This window comes from Oncorhynchus gorbuscha, linkage group LG05 (genome assembly GCF_021184085.1).
Source record: "Oncorhynchus gorbuscha isolate QuinsamMale2020 ecotype Even-year linkage group LG05, OgorEven_v1.0, whole genome shotgun sequence".
Taxonomy (NCBI): domain Eukaryota; kingdom Metazoa; phylum Chordata; class Actinopteri; order Salmoniformes; family Salmonidae; genus Oncorhynchus; species Oncorhynchus gorbuscha.
Genome location: NC_060177.1, coordinates 65,624,185 through 65,648,073, shown reverse-complemented (window position 1 = coordinate 65,648,073; position 23,889 = coordinate 65,624,185). Strand labels below are relative to the sequence as shown.

Sequence of the window (23,889 nt, the reverse complement as noted above, 5' to 3'; positions counted from 1 at the left end):
ACACACACACACACACACACACACACCTTCAGTGAGCAGCAGCTCCTCTTTCTCGGCCCAGGCACATCGATTCACAGACTCATTAAAGCAGCACAGTATATTGTTATAGTGAAGGAGCTTTCTGCATTAAAACGGCCTAATGAATAAGTGTGTTTGTGATTCTCCCGTTTTTTTCTCGTTTGGCTCCCTGCTGTCGGCTGATAGCCCTGAAAAGCAGCTTTTAGCTGCGGGCGCATCATGATTTATTTAAAATTGCTGGGCCCTTGAGCTGTTGGTAATTTATTTGAAAGGCGTTTTGTTTATTTGTTTTGTAATTTTTTTCCACACCAGTTGACTTTGCACTTCTCTCTCTGAGCTCTTTATAGTGAATAATGCAACCAGAAGAGAGTAAGACAATTAGGTGTGTGTGTGTGTGTTGCATGGTATACCGAAACTAGAAGATGAAAAACGGTTCGATACTAGAATTTGTTACTTTCAATACTTCTATCAAATGTGTCTCATGGATCAAGTCTGCATCAGCGCTGCTGATGTCCCCCACGGAGCGCACCGTGCCTGCGCCACGAACTCAATGCTAGCCTGCACTGGGAGTCTGGGCTGCATCATGTTACGCTCTCCACTCATACTGCACAGAAGTAAATACACTTGAATAATGCAACATGGCATGTCGAAACGGGTCATTACCGTTCGCAAAACAATGTCTATACAGGCTAGAACACTTTACAATGCAATAAGATACTGGTAGCTTCCAGTTTTTTAGGCTAACATTCCCTGCTAGCTTACAGCTGAAACTAACCTCAATTCACTACCCTAGTACTTTCTTGGTATTCAAAAATATTCTGATTTTCAAAGCTGATTGCCTCAGTCGAAGGCTTATTGCCTCTGCTAACTTGGGGCTCCGACAGTCAGCACCACTCATAGCTCGTACATATAGTTATCACTGGTTAAAAAGATTCACACTTTTATAAAATAAGCTACTACTATGCGGATGTTGTTGAACGGAAACATATTGGTCATCTGTAGCTCTAGGAAATCAGCCAAAACAAGCTCAATAACTCAATGCATGCACACACTCCTATTGAAATATGCATTCACCTGTACTGTGAAAGGACTAGGGTGGGTACATCTAGATTTATCCAGTTTATCAAGAGATTTACCATTCAAATAAATGATTACCATTATTTAGCTTAGATTGGTAAAAACAGTCAAATTGGTTCATTTAAAGCAAAACTCCACCAAAAATGTAATGATATGTAACTTTCACAATACAGAAATCTGGCCACTAATGTGTTTTGCATCAAAATGCATCATACGGTGTTACGAATCCCTTTTGGTCCGACAGTCTAGGGGGGGGATGGTAATGAGACCCGTAACATAACTCATGCAAATTATTATTGTGACAAAGTAAAAGTGTGCACGAAATAACCACGACAAATTATTATTGTGACAAAGTAAAAGTGTGCACGAAATAACCACGACAACAGAAATCTACCGTCAAACTCTAGGTTTATTTATAAACACAAGGTAATGGGGGGAGCAGGAAAAGGGGCTGTGCTGGACCCAAGGAAAGAAACAATAAATATACAAAAACACACCCCTAAGCTAGACTAGCCTACTTTAACAACAACTAACCAAAAATACAGTGGGTGGTCCGCCCAGTTCTAACTAGTGTATTTAACAAAGTTCACCTACGGGTAGTGTATGCCCATGGGCGACTTGTCTTGGTTTCCCCTTTTCCCACCAGCAAACAAACACCATAACCAAAAACAATACTCACAGGTGATGACAAAGTGCTATGGAGGTGCTTAAACAAAAGAGAGGTTAAGACATAAAGCGAGAGTGAAACAGAGACCTACAGACATGGCATTTACAGAGAGATTGAGCTAGAGATGGAGCTGAGCTCTAGAACAAACAAATGATGGGGTTTTTTAAACCATGGGGAAGGAACTGTGATAGGTCAGGAAATAGGAGGAGGTGTGTCTTCTGATTGATGATTGATTGTTGACTGATTGGGGAGTGATGATTTTCACCTGTGAGGGGAGAAGGAGAGAAAAGAAACACACACACAGGATACACACACACACAGGATAACTGTATCCGTAACATACGGGCCAGATTTTGTGTTTTGAAAGTTGGATGTCTTAAACTTGATTTAATGATGTGCAAAACATTGAGACTTATGTCAACAATGTACTAATGAAACAAATACCAAAATCTGTTTTGGGTAGTTTTAATTTAAATGCATACATGGCTGTCTGACATAAAACAGTTGAAAATAACATTGAACTCAAACGATTGAACCGAACGGCAGCTGAGTTTCTGTCTGCATCAGGTGCCATTCTGCAGCTTTAGCTAATATGTCTCGTTTTTGTGCCGTGGTATCGTTTTGAGTGTTGTGATGTTATCGAGTATTGTGGTACTAAACCTGGTATCGAAGTCAAAATTCTGGCATCGTAACAACGTGTGTGTGTGTGTGTGTGTGTGTGTGTGTGTGTGTGTGTGTGTGTGTGTGTGTGTGTGTGTGTGTGTGTGTGTGTGTGTGTGTGTGTGTGTGTGTGTGTGTGTGTGTGTGTGTTCTGCTTGTGCATTATGCTACTGGAGTGTGAATCTACTCTCCTTCTGCACTAGTGAGTTAGTTAGAACCGTATGTTTGGCTGTGGTAGTGAAGAGGTTTAGTAGTGCCACTGTGCCCCCAGCATCATGATACAGTGTGTCACAAGACGTGAGTAGGATCGCCCTGTGCCTAGGAGCAGTCTCTCCTCAGCCTGACCCTGATTTGAAGGAGGAGTCAGACAAGGGCCACTAGGTCATCTGCTGTCGGCAGGCAGCTGCCCTACATGCAATCATGCGTACACACTCGCAAACACGGGTATCAGCCAGCGTCCTCCTGCCATCTGTAATCTCAGCACAGCCATTTGCTGGTGGCATCAACAACTTCCAACCTGACAGCCTCCCCATCCCTTACCACAGACCCGACCCAGTTCAGCCCAGACAGGGTGCAGGTCATGAACTGGGCAGGGCACAGGGCTGGACTTTGGTGTTGCATCCTGGGGCCAGGACAAAGGGACTGCCAGGCTTAGTTGTGGGGGGCAGACCTAGCCTGGGAGACTTACCATGGCAGAGCCTCCCCTTGCCCCTTTGCCCAGAGGGCGGTCAACATTAGTGCAGGGCCAGCGCTCACATACACCCCACAGACACATGGGCTAGAGGGGGATTAAAGGGCCCTCTATCACTAATGTTGAATGCAGATGTGTTGGAATTGTTTGTTCTGATTTATTAGTCTTAACTGTCATCCTTCTCTTCCAGGACTACAAGGCAGAGGAGGATCCTGCTCTGTTCAAGTCAGCTAAGACTGGTAGAGGGCCCCTGGGACCTAATTGGAAGGTACACCTCTCACTGAAACGCTCTGGGTTAGAGGGGAAGAGCTTGTTGGCAATGTAACCACGGGTTGGATCCTGAATTAATTCAGTCGTTTTGTTCTGAACAGAAACATAATTGTGTTCCGTTCTAACCAGCTAAATAAAGTTCAGAACGTTATTAACCATATCCCATGCTTTTAAAATAATCTGTCTCACTATCATTCCCGGTTATGATTCTGTTTATCAAAAAAAAAAACGGTTTTCAGTTTTTCTTCCAAAAAATAATCAGGTTTTTGGGTTCTGTTCCCTGAACTGGTTCCAAGTCTTAAATATAACACTTTAAGTAATGTTACCAAAATGAATATGGATTTGTTTTGGGGGTGGTATACTCGTGGCACAATCACACAGTATATACTCATTGCCAGTTTATTACACATCTAATACCGGGTCGGACCCCCTTTGCCTTCAGAACAGCCTTAATTATTGGGGGCACGGATTCTACAAGGTGTGGCGTTCAAATGTTGCTACAGTGCCTTGTGAAAGTATTCGGCCCCCTTGAACTTTGCGACCTTTTGCCACATTTCAGGCTTCAAACATAAAGATATAAAACTGTATTTTTTTGTGACGAATCAACAACAAGTGGGACACAATCATGAAGTGGAACGACATTTATTGGATATTTCAAACTTTTTTAACAAATCAAAAACTGAAAAATTGGGCGTGCATTATTATTCAGCCCCCTTAAGTTAATACTTTGTTGCGCCACCTTTTGCTGCGATTACAGCTGTAAGTCGCTTGGGGTATGTCTCTATCAGTTTTGCACATCGAGAGACTGGAATATTTTCCCATTCCTCCTTGCAAAACAGCTCGAGCTCAGTGAGGTTGAATGGAGAGCATTTAAACAGCAGTTTTCAGTTCTTTCCACAGATTCTAGATTGGATTCAGGTCTGGACCTTGACTTGGCCATTCTAACACCTGGATATGTTTACTTTTGAACCATTCCATTGTAGATTTTGCTTTATGTTTTGGATCATTGTCAAATCTCCGTCCCAGTCTCAGGTCTTTTGCAGACTCCATCAGGTTTTCTTCCAGAATGGTCCTGTATTTGGCTCCATCCATCTTCCTATCAATTTTTACCATCTTCCCTGTACCTGCTGAAGAAAAGCAGGCCCAAACCATGATGCTGCCACCACCATGTTTGACAGTGGGGATGGTGTGTTCAGGGTGATGAGCTGTGTTGCTTTTACGCCAAACATAACATTTTGCATTGTTGCCAAAAAGTTAAATTTTGATTTCATCTGACCAGAGCACCTTCTTCCACATGTTTGGTGTGTCTCCCAGGTGGCTTGTGGCAAACTTTAAACAACACTTTTTATGGATATCTTTAAGAAATGGCTTTCTTCTTGCCACTCTTCCATAAAGGCCAGATTTGTGCAATATACGACTGATTGTTGTCCTATGGACAGAGTTTCCCACCTCAGCTGTAGATCTCCGCAGTTCATCCAGAGTGATCATGGGCCTCTTGGCTGCATCTCTGATCAGTCTTCTCCTTGTATGAGCTGAAAGTTTAGAGGGACGGCCAAGTCTTGGTAGATTTGCAGTGGTCTGATACTCCTTCCATTTCAATATTATCGCTTGCACAGTGCTCCTTGGGATGTTTAAAGCTTGCTAAATCTTTTTGTATCCAAATCCGGCTTTAAACTTCTTCACAACAGTATCTCGGACCTGCCTGGTGTTCCTTGTTCTTCATGATGCTCTCTGTGCTTTTAACGGACCTCTGAGACTATCACAGTGCAGGTGCATTTATACGGAGACTTGATTACACACAGGTGGATTGTATTTATCATCATTAGTCATTTAGGTCAACATTGGATCATTCAGAGATCCTCACTGAACTTCTGGAGAGAGTTTGCTGCACTGAAAGTAAAGGGGCTGAATAATTTTGCACGGTCAAGTTTTCAGTTGTTGATTTGTTAAAAAAGTTTGAAATATCCAATAAATGTCGTTCCACTTCATGATTGTGTCCCACTTGTTGTTGATTCTTCACAAAACAATACAGTTTTATATCTTTATGTTTGCAGCCTGAAATGTGGCAAAGGTTCGCAAAGTTCAAGGGGGCCGAATACTTTCGCAAGGCCCTGTATATTGGTATCAAGGGATCTAATGTGTTCCAGGAAAACATTCCTCACACCATTACACCACTGCTACCACTGTACCGTTGACACTAGGCAGGATAGTGCCATGGACTCATGTTGCTTATGCCAAATTCTGACTGCCATCAGCATGACTGAACAGGAACCGGGATTCGTCAGACCAGGCAATGTTTTTCTACTCCTCAGTTGTCCCGTGTTGGTGATCGCGTGCCCACTGGGTCCGATTCTTCTAGTTGTTAGCTGAAAGAAGTGGAGCCTGGTGTGGTCGTCTGCTGCAATAGCCCATCCGTGACGAGGACCGATGAGTTGTGCGTTCCGAGATGCTGTTCTGCATACCACTTGTTGTACTGCACCGTTATTTTCCTGTTTGTGGGCCCGCCTGTTAGCTTGTACGATTCTTGCCTTTCTCCGAACACCTCTTTCATCAACCAGCTGTTTTCACCCACAGGACTGCTGCTGACTGGATGTTTTTTTTTTTGTCACACCATTCTCTGTAAACACTAGACACTGTTGTGCGTGAAAAGCCCAGGAGCCCGGCTGCATCTAAGCTACTTGAACAGGCACCGACGATCATACCATGCTCAAATCCACTAAGGTCACTTGTTTTGCCCATTCTAGCATTCAATCGAACAGTAACTGAAAGCCTCGATGCCTGTCTGCCTCCTTTATATATAGCATCCCACTCAATGTAACTCACTGTCTGTAGGAGCAAATCATTTTCACAAACGGGGTAATAAATTGGCCATGGAGTGTATGGCTAGTATTGGACAAGCGTGTGTGTGTGTGTGTGAGACAGAAGGAGTCCCTCAGACAGGGCGGAGAAGAGGGAGGGCTGAGTGGCAGAGCTGTAGGCTGCAGTTTGATGAAGACAAATCACCGCTCTCCCTGCTCTAATTGGACCTAATAGAAATCACAAGGGATCAGGTCAGATTAGGCCCTCCTGTCTCAGCCCACGTCCTCATACTCTCTCTCTTCAGCCAGCCAGGAGAGGGTGTGTGTGTACGTGGCTGTCTTCCCCGGGGTCTGTGTGTGGTATCTTAGTTTGAGCTAGGAACAGTTCAGTAAAATGAGTCTGGGAGGTATTTGTTTGTAAAAAAGTGAGAGGTAATGAAAACTGCTCATCCAGAGACACTAGTGGTCTCCTCCCTAACCCCTCATCTACAGCCGTACAAACAGGCCCAGGATCACACTGTTTAATGGCAGACAAGTTGGAATCTCCACCAGCAAAAGAGCCCTCAGAGTTTCACCGTGTGAAAGTTTCCCTGTACTGTGACAACTTGCACAGATTAACGACTGCTGAACAGCTTTATGAAGTCTGAATAAATAATATAAATATTTTATTTTGGGTTTTTAATTAGATCATTTTCCCCCAGCCTTGGACATGGAAACACTTATTTTGGGGAAAGAAATTAGAGAAAAAAATCATAGCTAAAGTAACATAAGAGAAAACAATTGGTGCCAGCTTCTCAGAGCAGTAAAAGTCTGTCACTGCATGCACACGTATCGTCACGCTTTGTATTTCTGAAATCTCCTGCTCCTTTGAGCAGGGCGACGAAACACGGTGTGAAGAAATGTCACCGTAAGTGTTTTGATGTGGGATCCGTTTTATCCGAAGTTCTCTTTTAGCGGTGACAACTTTAGCTAAATCCTACGTGTATGTAGAATGTTTTTCATTCCCTCCTTCCTCTCTCTCTCCCTTTCCTCTCCCTTCCGTGATGGGAGCATCAAACAGTGATGTGGGTCTGAGGCATTTCTCCCTGTGTGCAGCACTAGAATGAAGTGATTAATTAAACAGGTGTTCTGGGATGGTGTGTTCTGGGGGCGAGCAGGTCCTGGGTGTTAATATTGGAACCGGCTTTGTGCCGAGACGCTCTTATCGCTGCGTGATGCGACAACGGCGTCCCAGCCACAAAAGGCCTGCCTGTACGGGAACAGTGTCACTGTCAGGGTGGAGCGAGAGAGATGGTCCTTTCATCTGGGGTTTATCCACTTTGCTCTCTCGCCCTCCTCATCGCTCTCTCCTCTTCCTCTCAGGGAGACAGAGTGCAAGCTACAGATGGATTTAGAACTGTTTTGTAGATGAGCGGACTTTTATCCGTCTACTGCATATTCTCATATCGATAATTATTTTAGCAAGCTTCGTTTCCAAAGCATTATGTATTAATGACATTTTAGTGGTTGGGAAACAGCTGTGATTGGTCTAAATCGATATTTTATTTTCTCAAATCACATTCTACTTTCTTCTCATTGAGAGTTCCATTATTGGAAAGTTTGCATAAACTTAGCCTATTTGCATATTCAGTTTTGTAATATCATGTGTCAACGTAAATGATTTAGTGATGGGTGATTGAGTGTGTCTTCCTGCTGTGCAGTGTCTGTTCTCCTGTTGTGTTGCTACTAACAGAAGGAGCTGGTTGGTAAGGCTGACTGCCCGAGGATGTGTGCCTACAAACTGGTCACGGTCAAGTTCAAGTGGTGGGGCCTGCAGAACAAGGTGGAGAGCTTTATTCACAAGGTAAGGATGTTGTTTTCTTCATCCTTTTTCTTCTGTCACTATCTGACACATTCTTCCCTTTTCCTTGTAATCTTGCCTTCTTTCCCTCTAAATGCCTTTCTTACATGTCCTTCTCTCCTCCAGCAAGAGAAGCGCATCTTCACTAACTTCCATCGCCAGCTGTTCTGTTGGATCGACAAGTGGGTGGAGCTGACTATGGAGGACATCAGGCGGATGGAGGCGGAGACCCAGAAGGAGCTGGAGGAGGTATGTGGAGGAACATGTGTATATATGACTACCAACGGGAGGAGGGTTCAATATTTACCAGGGCTTACAACTCTCAAAACCTCCCAAACCTTTAGAGCGAGTGTGCCGTTTTAGGCATCATCTCTTTAGCATTGTCATGGTGGCAGATCCCAGCATACTGTGCAGTGTGAGTGTGGTGTTTGCCTTCAATAAATGCACTGGTTTTCCCGAAATCCTGGTTGGAAGATTCACGGAATCAGGAGGGAAAAAGCAGGAAATCCGGAATCCTTCAACCAGGATTTCTGGAAAACCAGGGAATTTAGCAACCTTGGTCTTGACCATGGTTGGGTAGCAGGCTGTCTTGATCTGTCTGTGGTCTCATCCCTCTGAGAGAGAGTAGTGATGTTTGGAAGCTTATTAGAATAGTCATCAGATATCTCTCAGTTGGACCTCTGGGAGTGATGCTGGTTGGCCTCTTCTTCATTAGTGTTTTTTTGTGGTGCTGAAACCCACAACATTCACTCTTAATTCTTATCTCTCCCTAGATGCTTTTTCCCCAGTCAAATTCTGAATATTATTCTTACACCCTGTTTATCTATTTCAATATGTCAAAACAATGATCCCCTCGCTTACACTGCTGTAAATAAATCAGCTGTTCATGTTTTTATGACAAACTAAAACCATGTATGATGTTTATGATGTAATTTTCCCCCATCTTACAGCGCATTCGGGAAAGTATTCAGACCCCTTCCCTCTTTCCGCGTTTTGTTATATTACAGCCTTATTCTAAAAGGGATTGCATTTGTTTTCCCTCAATCTACACACAGTACCCCATAATAACAAAACAGGTATTTAGACATTTTTGAAAATATATAAAAAATTAAAAACAACGTATTTGCATAAGTGTTCAGACCCTTTGCTATGAGACTCGAAATTGAGCTCAGGTGCATCCTGTTTCCATTGATCATCCTTGGTGTTTCTACAACTTGATTGGAGTCCTCCTGTGGTAAATTCAATGATTTGGAAAGGCACACACCTGTCTATAGAAGGTCCTACAGTTGACAACGCAGAGCAAAAACCAAGCCATGAGGTCGAAGGAATTGTCCTTGGGCTCCGAGACAGGGGAAGGGTACAAAAAGGGGAAGGGTACCAAAAATGTCTGCATCATTGAAGGTCTCCAAGAACAGTGGCCTCCATCATTCGTCAATGGAAGAAATTTGAAATCACAGACTCTTCCTAGACCTGGCTGCCCGGCCAAACTGGGCAATCGGGGGAGAAGAGCAGGGAGGTGACCAAGAACATGATGGTCACTCTGACAGAGCTTCAGAGTTCCTCTGTGGAGATGGGAGGACCTTCCAGAAGGACAACCATCTCTGCAGCACTCCACCAATCAGCCTTTATGGTAGTGGCCAGACGGAAGCCACTCCTGACAGCCTACTTAGTTGGTCAAAAGCCACCTAAAGGACTCTCAGACCATGAGAAACCAGATTCTCTGGTGAAACCAAGATTGAACTCTTTAGCATAAATGCCAAGCGTCACGTCTGGAGGAAACCTGGCACCATCCCTACGGTGAAGCATGGTGGCAGCAGCATGCTGTGGGGATGTTTTTCAACTGCATGGACTGGGGAACTAGTCAGGATTGAGGGAAAGATGCCAGAGCAAATTACAGCGAGATCCTTGATGAAAACCTGCTCCAGAGCGCTCAGGACCTCAGACTGGGGCGATGGTTCACCTTCCAACAGTACAACGAACCTAAGCACACAGCCAAGACAACGTAGGAGCTTGCAGTGTCATACTCAAGGCTGTAATCGCTGTCAAATGTGCTTCAACAAAGTACTATAAAGGATCTGATTACTTATGTAAATGTGACATTTTAGTTTTGTGTTTTTAATACAATGCCTAACATTTCTGAACCTGTTTTTGTTTTGTTATTATGTGTGTAGATTGAGGGGTAAAGACATTTTATTTAGATCCATTTTAGAATAAGGCTGTAACGTAACAAAATGTGGAAAAAGTCAAGGGGTCTGAATACCTTCTGAATGCAATGTATGTCACATTTCTGAATCCATTTACTGCTTGTCATAATATTGCAAAAGTTACATGACGGTTTTTGCTCTTCCTTGATTCATTTAATGACCATATTTTCTTTAAATATCCAGTGCAGTCAAAAATGTTAATTTCCTCGGTTTTTCAATATATGTTTATATTTCCACACTGAGACCAATAAGAAATAGTTCCCGAACATCTGCCAATAACTGCTAGTTTTCCCATTTCAACCACTCTGCAGCCCTAGCAAAATTCTAGTTTGAGAAATTGCTCTTTGCTAAGATATTTTTTTGTTGACACTTTCAATTGAAAATCACAGTAAGGTACTTAATTGTTACACAGAAATAATTTGATATTGGCATAAAAATGGCTGCATTGGACCTTTTAATGAATGTTGATTACAAACATGTCTTCTTGTGTACCTGCCCCCTACTGAGAGCCCTTTTTTACCTTGTGTTAATGTTTGATTTGACCATGTGTACAATCACTGCTGGCCCAAAGATACGGTTCTGGAATTCAACATTCCTGTCATTTGCTGCCCCCATCCCCTTCTCCTGCCTGTCTGTCTGTCATTTCCCTGTTAACCCCCCTCCAAGAGTTCCCACACATTGTTTATTCTGGAAAAACCTGGGAAATGTGTTATTTTCAAACACATTTTCTGCCTCAACTGTGATGACAAATAATGATGATTTAAATATAGCCTACCACTCCCTTTTGGAACAGGCATGGTGTTGGTCCATTTTGAGTGTTTATTAGATCATATAAATATTACCAATTTTAAACTATACTTTCATCCATTAAGTCATTAAAAAGTCGTAGACATTAGAAATGTAACTTGTGTGGGAACCTGCTCCTCCCTTCCCTTCCCCCATTCTCAAACTCTGCTCTGACAGGCCTCCCTGATTCTATCATTTACAATCTAGATGCGTAGAAAGGGCTCTGTGCGAGGCACGAAGGCTTCAGACGAGTAGCTGCTCCAGGTGTAGGTCTGAGGGAGACTGTGTAAGTGCAACTGGTGGAGGAGTTGAACTGATAGCAGCCATGTTAGTTCCTCCTCCCACTGGGTTATCTTTGTGTTGCTGCATGGCTACACTGCTTTCACTCCTTATACAGTGGTGTTAGAGCATAACAAAGTTTTATGGGCCACGGTTTGTGTGAGTGTGTATGTATGTGTGTTCTCATGTGAACTTCCATAACTGACTGTATTAGTTAATCAATAACACCAGATCTCAGAGAAATATGTAGCATTTGCCAGATTGTTAAGTGTATTGCTGACATGGCGAAAAGCTCTCTGCCTTGAACAGTGTGTAAGTGCCTACTCAATCTCCCCATGTGAGGGCAGACATCTGTGCAGCCTATTCTCAAAACCAAGGTGAGAAAGCAGGTTTTAAAAAGGCTTTGGCAGCTAGTCAAAGCCATACTAAAAAAAAGTCAGCACTGGTTTCTGGCCTTGTATCTGTAGTCCAAAAAACGCCATAGAGAATATGGAGAACGAACACACAAAAAACAGCTTATTCTGGCACACTCATTTGTCTGTCTATTACATTCTCAGTAAGGCCTTACTACTGGCTTCTTCTTGGCCCCACTTGAAATATCAATGTGAGCGCTTTTGGCCGTACATGGCGAAAAAATAGAGGAATCTGGGCCGGACGGGCCAAAGTTGGCCAGGCTCGAGCATTCCTGGCCTGGCACCAATGCTGAACATTTGGAGCTCTGTTTCTTCCTCTACATCTCGCCCAATCCTGAATGTGTTTCCCATTTTCTCCTGGAGTAAGTAAACGGGCGGGTGCCATCAAAGAGGCCCTCTGCATGGAGGAGTGCTTAGCCTGGGCCACAGAACTGAGGGGTCGCCAGGGTCACACTGTGCCGGTACTGTAAGGCTCCAGAGGACAGCACCCATATGTAGGAGTGGAATACCATTATAACGACTAGCATAGAGTTTCTACTCTTTACCAGTTCCACAACAAAACACTCCCAACTGGTGTTGATGGTCCAGCTCAATTGCTGAGAAAGCTTTTTAGGTTATATACAGACTTTTGAACATGTGCTTCAGGTGAACGAGGCTCAAGCAAAGGTTGTGCAGTAATGGTGTGTCAGGATCTTAGACCAAAAGTGTTGTGGTTGGACTGTGAGTGTGAAACACCATGGTTTGGAGATGATGCACTAACAGGCCTGTCTGTCTGCTTGTGAGCTAACGGGTTGGCTGGTGGCGGGAGAGGGGAGGTGCTGGGGATGGAGGGTGGGGGAGAAAAACCCTTCATGGCTTCCTTTGCCTCATTAACATACAAATGGAATTCTGCAATTGAAAAGGAGCCTGTGCTGTGATTGAGAAAGAGGGAGGGAGGGAAGAAAGGATGGAGAAGTGGTAGGTAGAATCCTCATGCACATTTCATCAGATGTTTAGGGCCAGTGTGTGGTTAGACTGTTCCATTAAGGTATTCTGCTATCAGATTCAGCCACTAATTGACTTTCTAAAGCCTTGGGGTGTGAGGACCTAAAACAATGACTTGATCTACCTACAAGACAAACAAGGGCTTGATTACAAACCATTTTAGAAACGTTCTCCTGGAGTAAAAAAACGTTTGCAATTTGCAAAGGGAAACGTGTACATTTTTCAGAGATATTCTTAATGCAGACTAAGGAACTTAATGTTTGTCAGTGAACAGAATGATTGGCGTTCTCAGCCACATCCATCGCAGTTTCTCACAGCTACAAACACCCTTTCTCCTTGCAGAATTCCACTTGTTGACGCATGCTCTCACAGAACCTGCCTCCACATGTTTGGGCTCTGTAGAGATGTAATAAATGTCTGTTTATTTCTTTCCATTCCCCACTCCCATTTCCTCCGCCTCAGCTTCGCAAACACGGTAGTGTACGGGGAACCAGTGCTGCCGATGCTGAATGAGACGGAGGAGGGTTTTGAACAACGACAGCGATGAAGAGTGTAGGTGGTGATGATGAAGAATGCGAAGCGGGCTCCCTGCGTTCCACCTATACCTTACTGATTCAGGATGTGGAGGATGAGAGCTCTGCTCCACTTGATCAACAGACCAGCACCCTGACCTGCCGGCACCCAATCATAGACATTCTATCCACAGAATAATTAATTTGTTGAAAGTAACACGATCCTAGCTGATAAGGCTCCAGTTCATTTTGATCTCCTAGGCTAATAACGATATCAAGCGACAATGTCCTCTGTAAAGCCAGCTACCACCTCCATGTTGTTGAAAGACTAGTCCCTATGTCTTCTCTTGATAGATGCTTAGAGGCCTGCTTGGTTGTTGATACAGAGATGAATATTTTTTTTAAGCATTTATTTGGCCTGATTGCATTATGGCAGGTGTTGGTCTAAGTAGTTTGCTATTCTAGTCAAAGAGGGTCGTTCCTCTGTGGCCTTTTTGCCTTTGACAGTTTTTTAGTTTTCCTTTGTATTTGTGAACATTTTCTCCAGATCATTCCTTTCAAGACAATGTCCTTTCTCTCCTCAGTCCTCTTCTAGCTGTTCATAACTTTCTGGTTTTCCGTTAGCTGGCGAGAGAGAGCCTGTCAGTTTTTTTTTTCTTCTCCATTTACATGTCCCTTCCTGCCATGGCATTCATTAAGAGATTACTGACACCCTTGGCGCCTGTGCCTATCCTAATCTCTCCCCCTCTCTCTCTGCACTGCTTCTTATTAACGCCGACAATCTTGTCCACACAGGTATTTCACTCCAATGCAAATGAACACAAACACACACCCGTACAAAAACGCACATTTAAACACAAGCACGCACACACACTCTCACAGGTGTGAATGCCTTTGCGGTGACTGATCTGGCCCAAGCTCACGCTGGGCAGATCCGTGCAGGCTCCTTCAACTGAAGGGAAGTGTCTGTTTTTAGAGTGTTGGTTGCACTCACTGTTTTTCCCACACTCCCCATACTCACTCCGCTCCTCCCTAGCGGATGCCCCCAGAGAGAAACCGCACTGAAAAACAGTCATAGTTGGTGCTACACACCTCCAGTCTCTGTCACGCCCTGCTCACACCGCCCTGATCACACCGCCCTGCTCCCCACCACACCACCACAACAGTAGCCTGCCTGCCTTATTCCTGTGGTTCTCTGGGATGGAATTCTACTGCTTGTCATATCCTGCTGAGCATGGGCAGCAGGTAAACAGACACCCAGCACCACCCTAACCCACACCAGACCACCAGCCCGCCTAGGCCACCACCCTGGCCCATACCAGGCCTCTGAGCCCGTTTACAGAGCGAGCAGCTATTCACTCTACTCAACCCTACTCACTCAGCACCACGCTGTGCCTTTACTACACCACCATGCCTTTCCTTCTGGCTCCGCACTGGCAGCAGTTGGTCATTTAGGCTTTACTACTAGGACACTGATCAGCAGGGTATTCATCCATTGTAGCGAGGGGGTTAGATTAGGCTTGAACGGTTTGCAATGACTTTATGACCTCTATTTTAACTGAACCTCACTATGTTCTCAAGGTCCTTTTTATATATGGCACTAATGTACTGTATGTTTGTTCTGTTGGGCTGTGGTGGGGTGATTATTCCCTTCAGTGATACTGTACTGATGTAGACATGACTCCCAGCAGCAAGCCAGTCAGACAGTGCCATGCTAAAGCCTGAATGCTGCTCTTTGTTTAAGCACATAAGTGCCTTCATGTTAGTGTGTGCATGTCGGCGTGCTTTTGGGACAATAAACAATCATGTGTATCTTAGCTTGTCATTCAGCCTCAGCCGTTCAGCCTCTTTTTATAAACACGTGCTTGCTGCCAAGACCGATGGAATATTTTTTATGAAGAGCTCAGTATTGATAGTATATTTTTATATTGTTGTAAGCCTCACGGGGGGATTGTGAGAACCTTCTCAGTTATGGGTTTAGTGCTCACCCAGAGAGTATGAATGGATCTGGGTGATGTCATTTGTTTACATGCGTTGTTCCACCCTAGCTCAACCCCACACTTCCGAGGGGCAATACTAACTCACCAGCGGATAGACAACTAAGATGGCTGAACTCTCCTGCACCCCGTAACTGAGAGGATATATCATGAGTACCCATGTCGGTGTCAGTCACTGACAGGACATGAAAAGGCCATAATGGGACTTATAAAGTCCAGATTTCCCATCAGTTACTATTTGCATTCAAAGAAAGTCTGTAAGAGAGGAGTGTTGAATATGATTCATGCCTTAAGGTCTGTCTACAGCCTCTTGCTTGTATTGAGTAGTACACTTATGGTAACTTATGATGCAACCCAGCTTGTGTATCAGAGGACAATGGTTTATGACCTGTACTGTAGAGACAATGATGTGGGGAAAGGACAGAGTGGAGATAGTCTTTACAAGAAAAACTGTACAGTATGATCATGATTTATTAAATATACTGTTACATTTCTAGAATAATTTTAAAAAATGCTTTTAAATGTTTCTGATCATCTGTTGAAATTCAGGGGACATGGTAGTGAATGTATGACATTTTCTTTAGCCTTTTCTGTCTGTCGATTTTTGTGCCACAGAAAGTCTACACAATGTATCGAAATACCTAATAAATTTCAACACAAAATGGACTGCTTTTGCGTGGTTTATTCTGCAATGGTCTGTTGTTGGCTAGTTTGTTTCTTTTAATCTCTTTCGTTATTCTACGTCTTGGGGAGTGTTTGTGTGACTGAAGCCTAATAAATGGCATTCATTTTGAGAGTACTGGGTCTAGAAACCAAACGGAATGAGACTGACCGAAACGGGGAGGAACTACCTGAACAACGTTCCTACCAGCTCTCTCGGGGTGGAGGGCCCTGAACTGACGAATGAGGTCAGGGTCCAGTATGTCTTTGGCAGGAACCCAGGAGCGCTCCTCGGGACCGTAGCCTTCCCAGTCCACCAGATACTGCCAGGACCGCTGCACCCGGCGGGAATCCAGTATCCGATGGACGGTATAAGCCGGCTGGCCTCCAATGACACGAGGCGGAGGGGGAGGTCTGTCTGCCGGGACAAGGGGAGAAAAAACAACAGGTTTTAATAAGGAAATGTGAAACGTGGGATTAATCTTAAGGGATCTGGGTAAGTGTAGGCGATAAGAAACTGGGTTAACTCTCCTGGCAACCTTAAAGGGACCGATGTCTGCATAGATAATAGATGTGTAACTTGTCAGGACCCGGTTATGAACCCGAGTCTCCGGAGTGAGAAGCAGTCACTTAACCAACTGAGCCACGAATAGTCGACAGAACCCAGAAGATGATGCAGACACAGCAGTACTTGAGACGGTGTATTTAATGAAGTAAAAAGTGAAGTCCTTCAGGAAAACATGTAACTCCACAACCTCACAAGGAATTCCACAAGAACAAAGGTAATCCTCCAAGACAAAAAGGTAAATCCACAAGGTGGTAGGTATAGCATAAAAAGCCTCAAAAGATACTCAGAAATAAATAAACAAGAACAAAAAAACAGAATTCCACAAGAGAGTCCACCGGGATCAACAAGAGTTCACAGAATACTAGGGCTGGGTGCTAACATACAAACACAGAGCAAAGAACTGAGGAAAACTAAGGGTTTAAATACAATCAGGGGAAACGAGGCACAGGTGCAAATAATAATGGGGATCAAGGGAAAACAAAAGGTCAAAAAGCACAATGGGGGCATCTAGTGACCAAAAACCGGAACAACCCTGGCCAAATCCTGACATAACTGCCTAACAAGGTAGCGTTAGTTGATACGATGTGGAGAAGTGAGTACAGCCCTGCTGTGTTCAGTCTGCATAGATAATAGATGGGTAACTGCCTGACTAACAAGGTAGCGTTAGTTGATACGATGTGGAGAAGTGAGTACAGCCCTGCTGTGTTCAGTCTGCATAGATAATAGATGGGTAACTGCCTGACTAACAAGGTAGCGTTAGTTGATACGATGTGGAGAAGTGAGTACAGCCCGGCTGTGTTCAGTCTGCATAGATAATAGATGGGTAACTGCCTGACTAACAAGGTAGCGTTAGTTGATACGATGTGGAGAAGTGAGTACAGCCCTGCTGTGTTCAGTCTGCATAGATAATAGATGGGTAACTGCCTGACTAACAAGGTAGCGTTAGTTGATACGATGTGGAGAAGTGAGTACAGCCTGGCTGTGTTCAGTCTGCATAGATAATAGATGTGTAACTGCCTGACTAACAAGGTAGCGTTAGTTGATACGATGTGGAGAAGTGAGTACAGCCCTGCTGTGTTCAGTCTGCATAGATAATAGATGTGTAACTGCCTGACTAACAAGGTAGCGTTAGTTGATACGATGTGGAGAAGTGAGTACAGCCCTGCTGTGTTCAGTCTGCATAGATAATAGATGTGTAACTGCCTGACTAACAAGGTAGCGTTAGTTGATACGATGTGGAGAAGTGAGTACAGCCCTGCTGTGTTCAGTCTGCATAGATAATAGATGTGTAACTGCCTGACTAACAAGGTAGCGTTAGTTGATACGATGTGGAGAAGTGAGTACAGCCCTGGTGTGTTCAGTCTGCATAGATAATAGATGTGTAACTGCCTGACTAACAAGGTAGCGTTAGTTGATACGATGTGGAGAAGTGAGTACAGCCCTGCTGTGTTCAGTCTGCATAGATAATAGATGTGTAACTGCCTGACTAACAAGGTAGCGTTAGTTGATACGATGTGGAGAAGTGAGTACAGCCCTGCTGTGTTCAGTCTGCATAGATAATAGATGTGTAACTGCCTGACTAACAAGGTAGCGTTAGTTGATACGATGTGGAGAAGTGAGTACAGCCCGGCTGTGTTCAGTCTGCATAGATAATAGATGGGTAACTGCCTGACTAACAAGGTAGCGTTAGTTGATACGATGTGGAGAAGTGAGTACAGCCTGGCTGTGTTCAGTCTGCATAGATAATAGATGTGTAACTGCCTGACTAACAAGGTAGCGTTAGTTGATACGATGTGGAGAAGTGAGTACAGCCCTGCTGTGTTCAGTCTGCATAGATAATAGATGTGTAACTGCCTGACTAACAAGGTAGCGTTAGTTGATACGATGTGGAGAAGTGAGTACAGCCCGGCTGTGTTCAGTCTGCATAGATAATAGATGTGTAACTGCCTGACTAACAAGGTAGCGTTAGTTGATTTGCACCATCGTATTCTGCCACACTGTATGGTCGCTGTGGATTGTCAGGTAAGAGATCATCTAGCAGTGTTTGTCAATGTTTTACTTATGTTTTCATACTGTCAATTTCTCCTTACCCCAATGAGGTACATGTGAAGGCTCTGATGTTGGACATATGGATGACATGGTTTCAGATTAGAATCAAAATTCCCAATGGTTGATCAAGTAAATATACAAAGACATTCCTGGACTGGTTTTGAATGGAGAAAATAAAACCATGTCAAAGAGCTGTGGAAATGGTCACTGTTGTAAGTCTAAATGATTATTTTCTCTCCCCTCTTAAAGAGGTTTGCTCACACACCTCTCGAGTCGCATCTAGTTCATTCACACACCTCCTTGGGAGTGTTAGAAAGTGTATTTTTGACTCCAGACCGCCACATCCATCTCCTGGAGGTCAGTAGAGCTGCAGCCACAAGAGTCGGCGCTGGAGAGCAGGAAGAGCAGAAAGTCTGCAGGGAGAGATTCACTGTTTTATTCTTGTTTGTGGAGAATGGTCACATGTGGATGGAAAAAAAGTCATATCTGTACCAAAACAGGCAAATAATACAGTTTCTAAAAGGGGACATGGGCAGAGTCAACCACACTTTAAGGCAGCTCACACCCAAGTGCACGCACAGGCGAACACAGGAATAGACCAGGGATTGATGCCTGTTTGGGGCTATGGACCAGGTGCCTGTTAGGGGCTATTGATTTAGAATGCTGACTCCAAAATAAATGGATATGACAATAATGTAATGGGCTGACCCCTCACCTCCATTCTCAGTACTATTTCTAAAAAAACAAGTTCTTCTTAAACAGGTGGGGTATATATTGTCCATATATTAATACACTGAAGGAAAACTAAATGCTTCCTGCAAGTTGCTGCACTGTGCCCTCCACACTGACTGTCCATATAGGGTGAGAGGCTGTGTTTAAGAGGAAGAGGCATGGTTGGTGAGCGTTTAACTACTGGCTCAGTCCCTGCATCATGCCTTGTTCTTTTGACCCCTCTGGGACTGTATTTGTGCAGGGGCCACAGGTCTTCAAGGGGTGGGGAGTTATTTTTGGCCTGGTTTGGATGGCAATGATGTCAGAGTGTTTCCTCATCTTTGGAGCTGGGCTGAGTCTTGCCCCTGAGATTCTCCTGAGCTTCCTGTTGTGCAGAGAGAAGTGGAAGAGGTGGGGACCTTTAAAACAGACGTGGACCTCACTACCCACCACACCCCTCCTCCCCCCCAACAGAATGGCGTTCCTCTGGATGACAGATGCTGCTTAACCCTTGGTGACCCTGTGTGCTGAGAAGGCCGAGCTGACTGACAGAACAGCTGAGGACAGAGAGAGACTGCTGCACAGTTCCCCACTGCACAGGACGCTGACCCTAAAAATGGAAGGAACTGTCACTTTGGGCGTCCCTCTTGGTGATATATGTCTAACTGAGGAAGAGCCCTGTTAACACCAGCCATTAAAAAAGGGGCAATGAGGGACATTTACTTTGACTATCTTGTCTTATTGAGCAGAATATTGAGACAAATTGGCTATTAAATCACTATAGAAATGTGTGGAAATGTGACAGTGATGACCAGCCTCAGGACTGTCCATTGTCATGCTGGATTCATCATCACAGGGAACTCTGAGGGTAAAGGAGAAGTTTAGTTTGACTAATCTTGGTGTTTTTTCTTCATGTTAAGTTTGGTCAGAGTTACAATTATTTTGAGCAGTTAGAAATAAGGCACGTTAGAAATACTGAAATGGAAAATGGAAATAAATCCAAGTTCATTGAATTGAAGAATAACTCATTATGAATCAACCACTCCTATAAGACAAAATGTCCAAGTTGCTCTTTAAGCTCACTTTAATTCCTGCAGTCACATGACCAAATTGCTCTCTAGTGTCCTCATGGGTGGAATATTATTCATATTTTTCATTATTTCATAATCAAGTAAAATCAATTAGAACACAGAAAATTCTGTGTTTCTATGTCAAAAGGCTTTGTTATATTTCAGTCTTCTGTGATGTACAGTATATAAAGTGTAATATTGGGATGCAAACTTAACATTGAAAACATTTCTAATCTGTATCTGACATGTTACATTTGTGTACTTTTTCTAAACCCATAACCATGTGTGTAAACGGTCTACTTTTGTTTCAGAGTAGATTTGTTTAAGAATACTAAGACACATTCTGTGTGACCCCGATTTGGCCCACTGCAGTAAAAGGTTACTTAGTAATAAGAGTGTATGATGTTTGTTATGGTAAAACCCAGTGATAAGAGTATATGATGTTTGCTATGGTAAAACCCAGGGATTAGAGTGTATGATGTTTGCTATGGTAAAACCCAGGGATTAGAGTGTATGGTGTTTGCTATGGTAAAACCCAGTGATAAGAGTGTATGATGTTTGCTATGGTAAAACCCAGGGATTAGAGTGTATGATGTTTGCTATGGTAAAACCCAGAGATTAGAGTGTATGGTGTTTGCTATGGTAAAACCCAGTGATAAGAGTGTATGATGTTTGCTATGGTAAAACCCAGTGATAAGAGTGTATGATGTTTGCTATGGTAAAACCCAGGGATTAGAGTGTATGATGTTTGCTATGGTAAAACCCAGGGATTAGAGTGTATGATGTTTGCTATGGTAAAACCCAGGGATTAGAGTGTATGGTGTTTGCTATGGTAAAACCCAGTGATAAGAGTGTATGATGTTTGCTATGGTAAAACCCAGTGATAAGAGTGTATGATGTTTGCTATGGTAAAACCCAGGGATTAGAGTGTATGATGTTTGCTATGGTAAAACCCAGTAATAAGAGTGTATGATGTTTGCTATGGTAAAACCCAGTAATAAGAGGGTATGATGTTTGCTATGGTAAAACCCAGTAATATGATGTTTGCTAGGTAAAACCCAGTGATAAGAGTGTTGATGTTTGCTATGGTAAAACCCAGTAATAAGAGTGTATGGTGTTTGCTATAAAACCCAGTGTTTGGTGTTTGCTATGGTAAAACCCAGTGATAAGTGTATGATGTTTGCTATGGTAAAACCCAGGGATTAGAGTGTATGATGTTTGCTATGGTAAAACCCAGTAATAAGAGGGTATAATGTTTGCTATGGTAAAACCCAGTAATAAGAGGGTATAATGTTTGCTATGGTAAAACCCAGTAATAAGAGGGTATAATGTTTGCTATGGTAAAACCCAGTAATGAGGTGATGCTGCAACATCTCAGGATCCTACACTGTTCCATCAGCCTTCATTCTGTAGTGAATTCATCATCAAGCATACTCCAAACTCCCTGACGAGCAGTATACAGCTACACACTTGCTCACATCTCTCTCTCTTTCTAGCTCTCTTGCTCTGTTTATCTCTCTCCGAGCGCTGTGCTCCTCCTTCACATAACATCCTGTCAGCTGCATTGGCGTGTGCCCCAAGCACCCCAGAGCCTGCCTGCCCCCTGCCCCTACCCCTGGCACCCCCTGGCCTGTCCACCACTCTGCCCATAACCCCTGCCCTGGCACACAGCCTGCTCCCCTGGGCGGAAGGCAGGGTCTGATGGAGGGCCTGTTTCAGCACACTTTAGACCTATTTTCTTTCCCTGCAGAATATTTGTGTGAGAAAATCTGTCCACTCCTGCTATTCTTCTCTTTTGCCTCACTCCCTGTTCCTGTACTTTCACCTGTCTGCTAGAGTTACAATCCTCACGGCCATGTTAAAATGATACCCCACCTTTTCACCCCTAACCTGGCCTCCCTTTTGTCCCCTCTGTAGGTGTCCATCTTATGAATCTACTCGTCTGACATCTCAGCCCTGTCCAACTATACCTAGGGGGTTCAGGTGGAGAGAAAATGCTGTCTAGATGACAGTACATGTACTGAGTGAACATCCTTTCAGTGACATTTTGTATATAATTTTTATTTCAGACACTTGCATTACTGGCTAGTTTCATAGCACACATTTGCTTTGACTTGAGTTTTGGATTAGAGGTTAAGTTTGTGGGAAAGACACTTGGTGATACAAACCCTCTTGTGGATAAAATTAAGTGGGGGCTTTTCCCAGAAAAGTCTGCTTTTGTGAAAACACTTCAAAATTAGTTAATTATGTCATATCTTAATCATTTTAGCAAGGTAAAATTACAAATCTTTGGTTGAAATTCATCTGTGGGTTCACCCCTGGCAAACGCCCTCTTTGTTTGGGAGGAGTGCAGTGTCCAAAAGGAGCAGGAAACGTGACAGCACAAACTCCCCGCTTGCTTCTCTCTATCTATTTATGTATTTCTCTCTCTCTCTCTCTCTCTCTCTCTCTCTCTCTCTCTCTCTCTCTCTCTCTCTCTCTCTCTCTCTCTCTCTCTCTCTCTCTCTCTCTCTCTCTCTCTCTAACTCTCTCTCTCTCTCTCTCTCTCTCTCTCTCTCTCTAACTCTCTCTCTCTCTCTCTCTCTCTCTCTCTCTCTCTCTAACTCTCTCTCTCTCTCTCTCTCTCTCTCTCTCTCTCTCTCTCTCTCTCTCTCTCTCTCTCTCTCTCTCTCTCTCTCTCTCTCTCTCTCTCTCTCTCTCTCTCTCTCTCTCTCTCTCTCTCTCTCTCTCTCTCTCTCTCTCTCTCTCTCTCTCTCTCTCTCTCTCTCTCTCTCTCTCTCTCTCTCTCTCTCTCTCTCTCTCTCTCTCTCTCTCTCTCTCTCTCTCTCTCTCTCTCTCTCTCTCTCTCTCTCTCTCTCTCTCTCTCTCTAACTCTCTCTCTCTCTCTCTCTCTCTCTCTCTCTCTCTCTCTCTCTCTCTCTCTCTCTCTCTCTCTCTCTCTCTCTCTCTCTCTCTCTCTCTCTCTCTCTCTCTCTCTCTCTCTCTCTCTCTCTCTCTCTCTCTCTCTCTCTCTCTCTCTCTCTCTCTCTCTCTCTCTCTCTCTCTCTCTCTCTCTCTCTCTCTCTCTCTCTCTCTCTCTCTCTCTCTCTAACTCTCTCTCTCTCTCTCTCTCTCTCTCTCTCTCTCTCTCTCTCTCTCTCTCTCTCTCTCTCTCTCTCTCTCTCTCTCTCTCTCTCTCTCTCTACTCTCTCTCTCTCTCTCTCTCTCTCTCTCTCTCTCTCTCTCTCTCTCTCTCTCTCTCTCTCTCTCTCTCTCTAACTCTCTCTCTCTCTCTCTCTCTCTCTCTCTCTCTCTCTCTCTCTCTCTCTCTCTCTCTCTCTCTCTCTCTCTCTCTCTCTCTCTCTCTCTCTCTCTCTCTCTCTCTCTCTCTCTCTCTAACTCTCTCTCTCTCTCTCTCTCTCTCTCTCTCTCTCTCTCTCTCTCTCTCTCTCTCTCTCTCTCTCTCTCTCTCTCTCTCTCTCTAACTCTCTCTCTCTCTCTCTCTCTCTCTCTCTCTCTCTCTCTCTCTCTCTCTCTCTCTCTCTCTCTCTCTCTCTCTCTCTCTCTCTCTCTCTCTCTCTAACTCTCTCTCTCTCTCTCTCTCTCTCTCTCTCTCTCTCTCTCTCTCTCTCTCTCTCTCTCTCTCTCTCTCTCTC

General features: G+C 44.0%; 1 protein-coding gene across 2 annotated transcripts in view; it reads left to right on the top strand.

Annotated features, from left to right (window-relative positions):
• The window catches only part of LOC124036314 (phosphatidylinositol transfer protein beta isoform), a 45,343-nt gene extending 29,648 nt beyond the window's left edge, over positions 1 to 15,695 (top strand). Inside the window, exons 8-12 of one of the 2 annotated variants that reach the window (XM_046350740.1) lie at positions 3,304 to 3,381; positions 7,914 to 8,024; positions 8,148 to 8,270; positions 11,219 to 11,297; positions 13,150 to 15,695. In XM_046350740.1, the coding sequence (XP_046206696.1) occupies positions 3,304 to 3,381; positions 7,914 to 8,024; positions 8,148 to 8,270; positions 11,219 to 11,266 (360 nt within the window). In that variant the 3' untranslated portion in view covers positions 11,267 to 11,297; positions 13,150 to 15,695. The remainder of the gene's footprint in view (positions 1 to 3,303; positions 3,382 to 7,913; positions 8,025 to 8,147; positions 8,271 to 11,218; positions 11,298 to 13,149) is intronic. The other variant, XM_046350739.1, reaches the window with a different exon arrangement.
• The last annotated feature ends 8,194 nt before the right edge of the window (positions 15,696 to 23,889 follow it).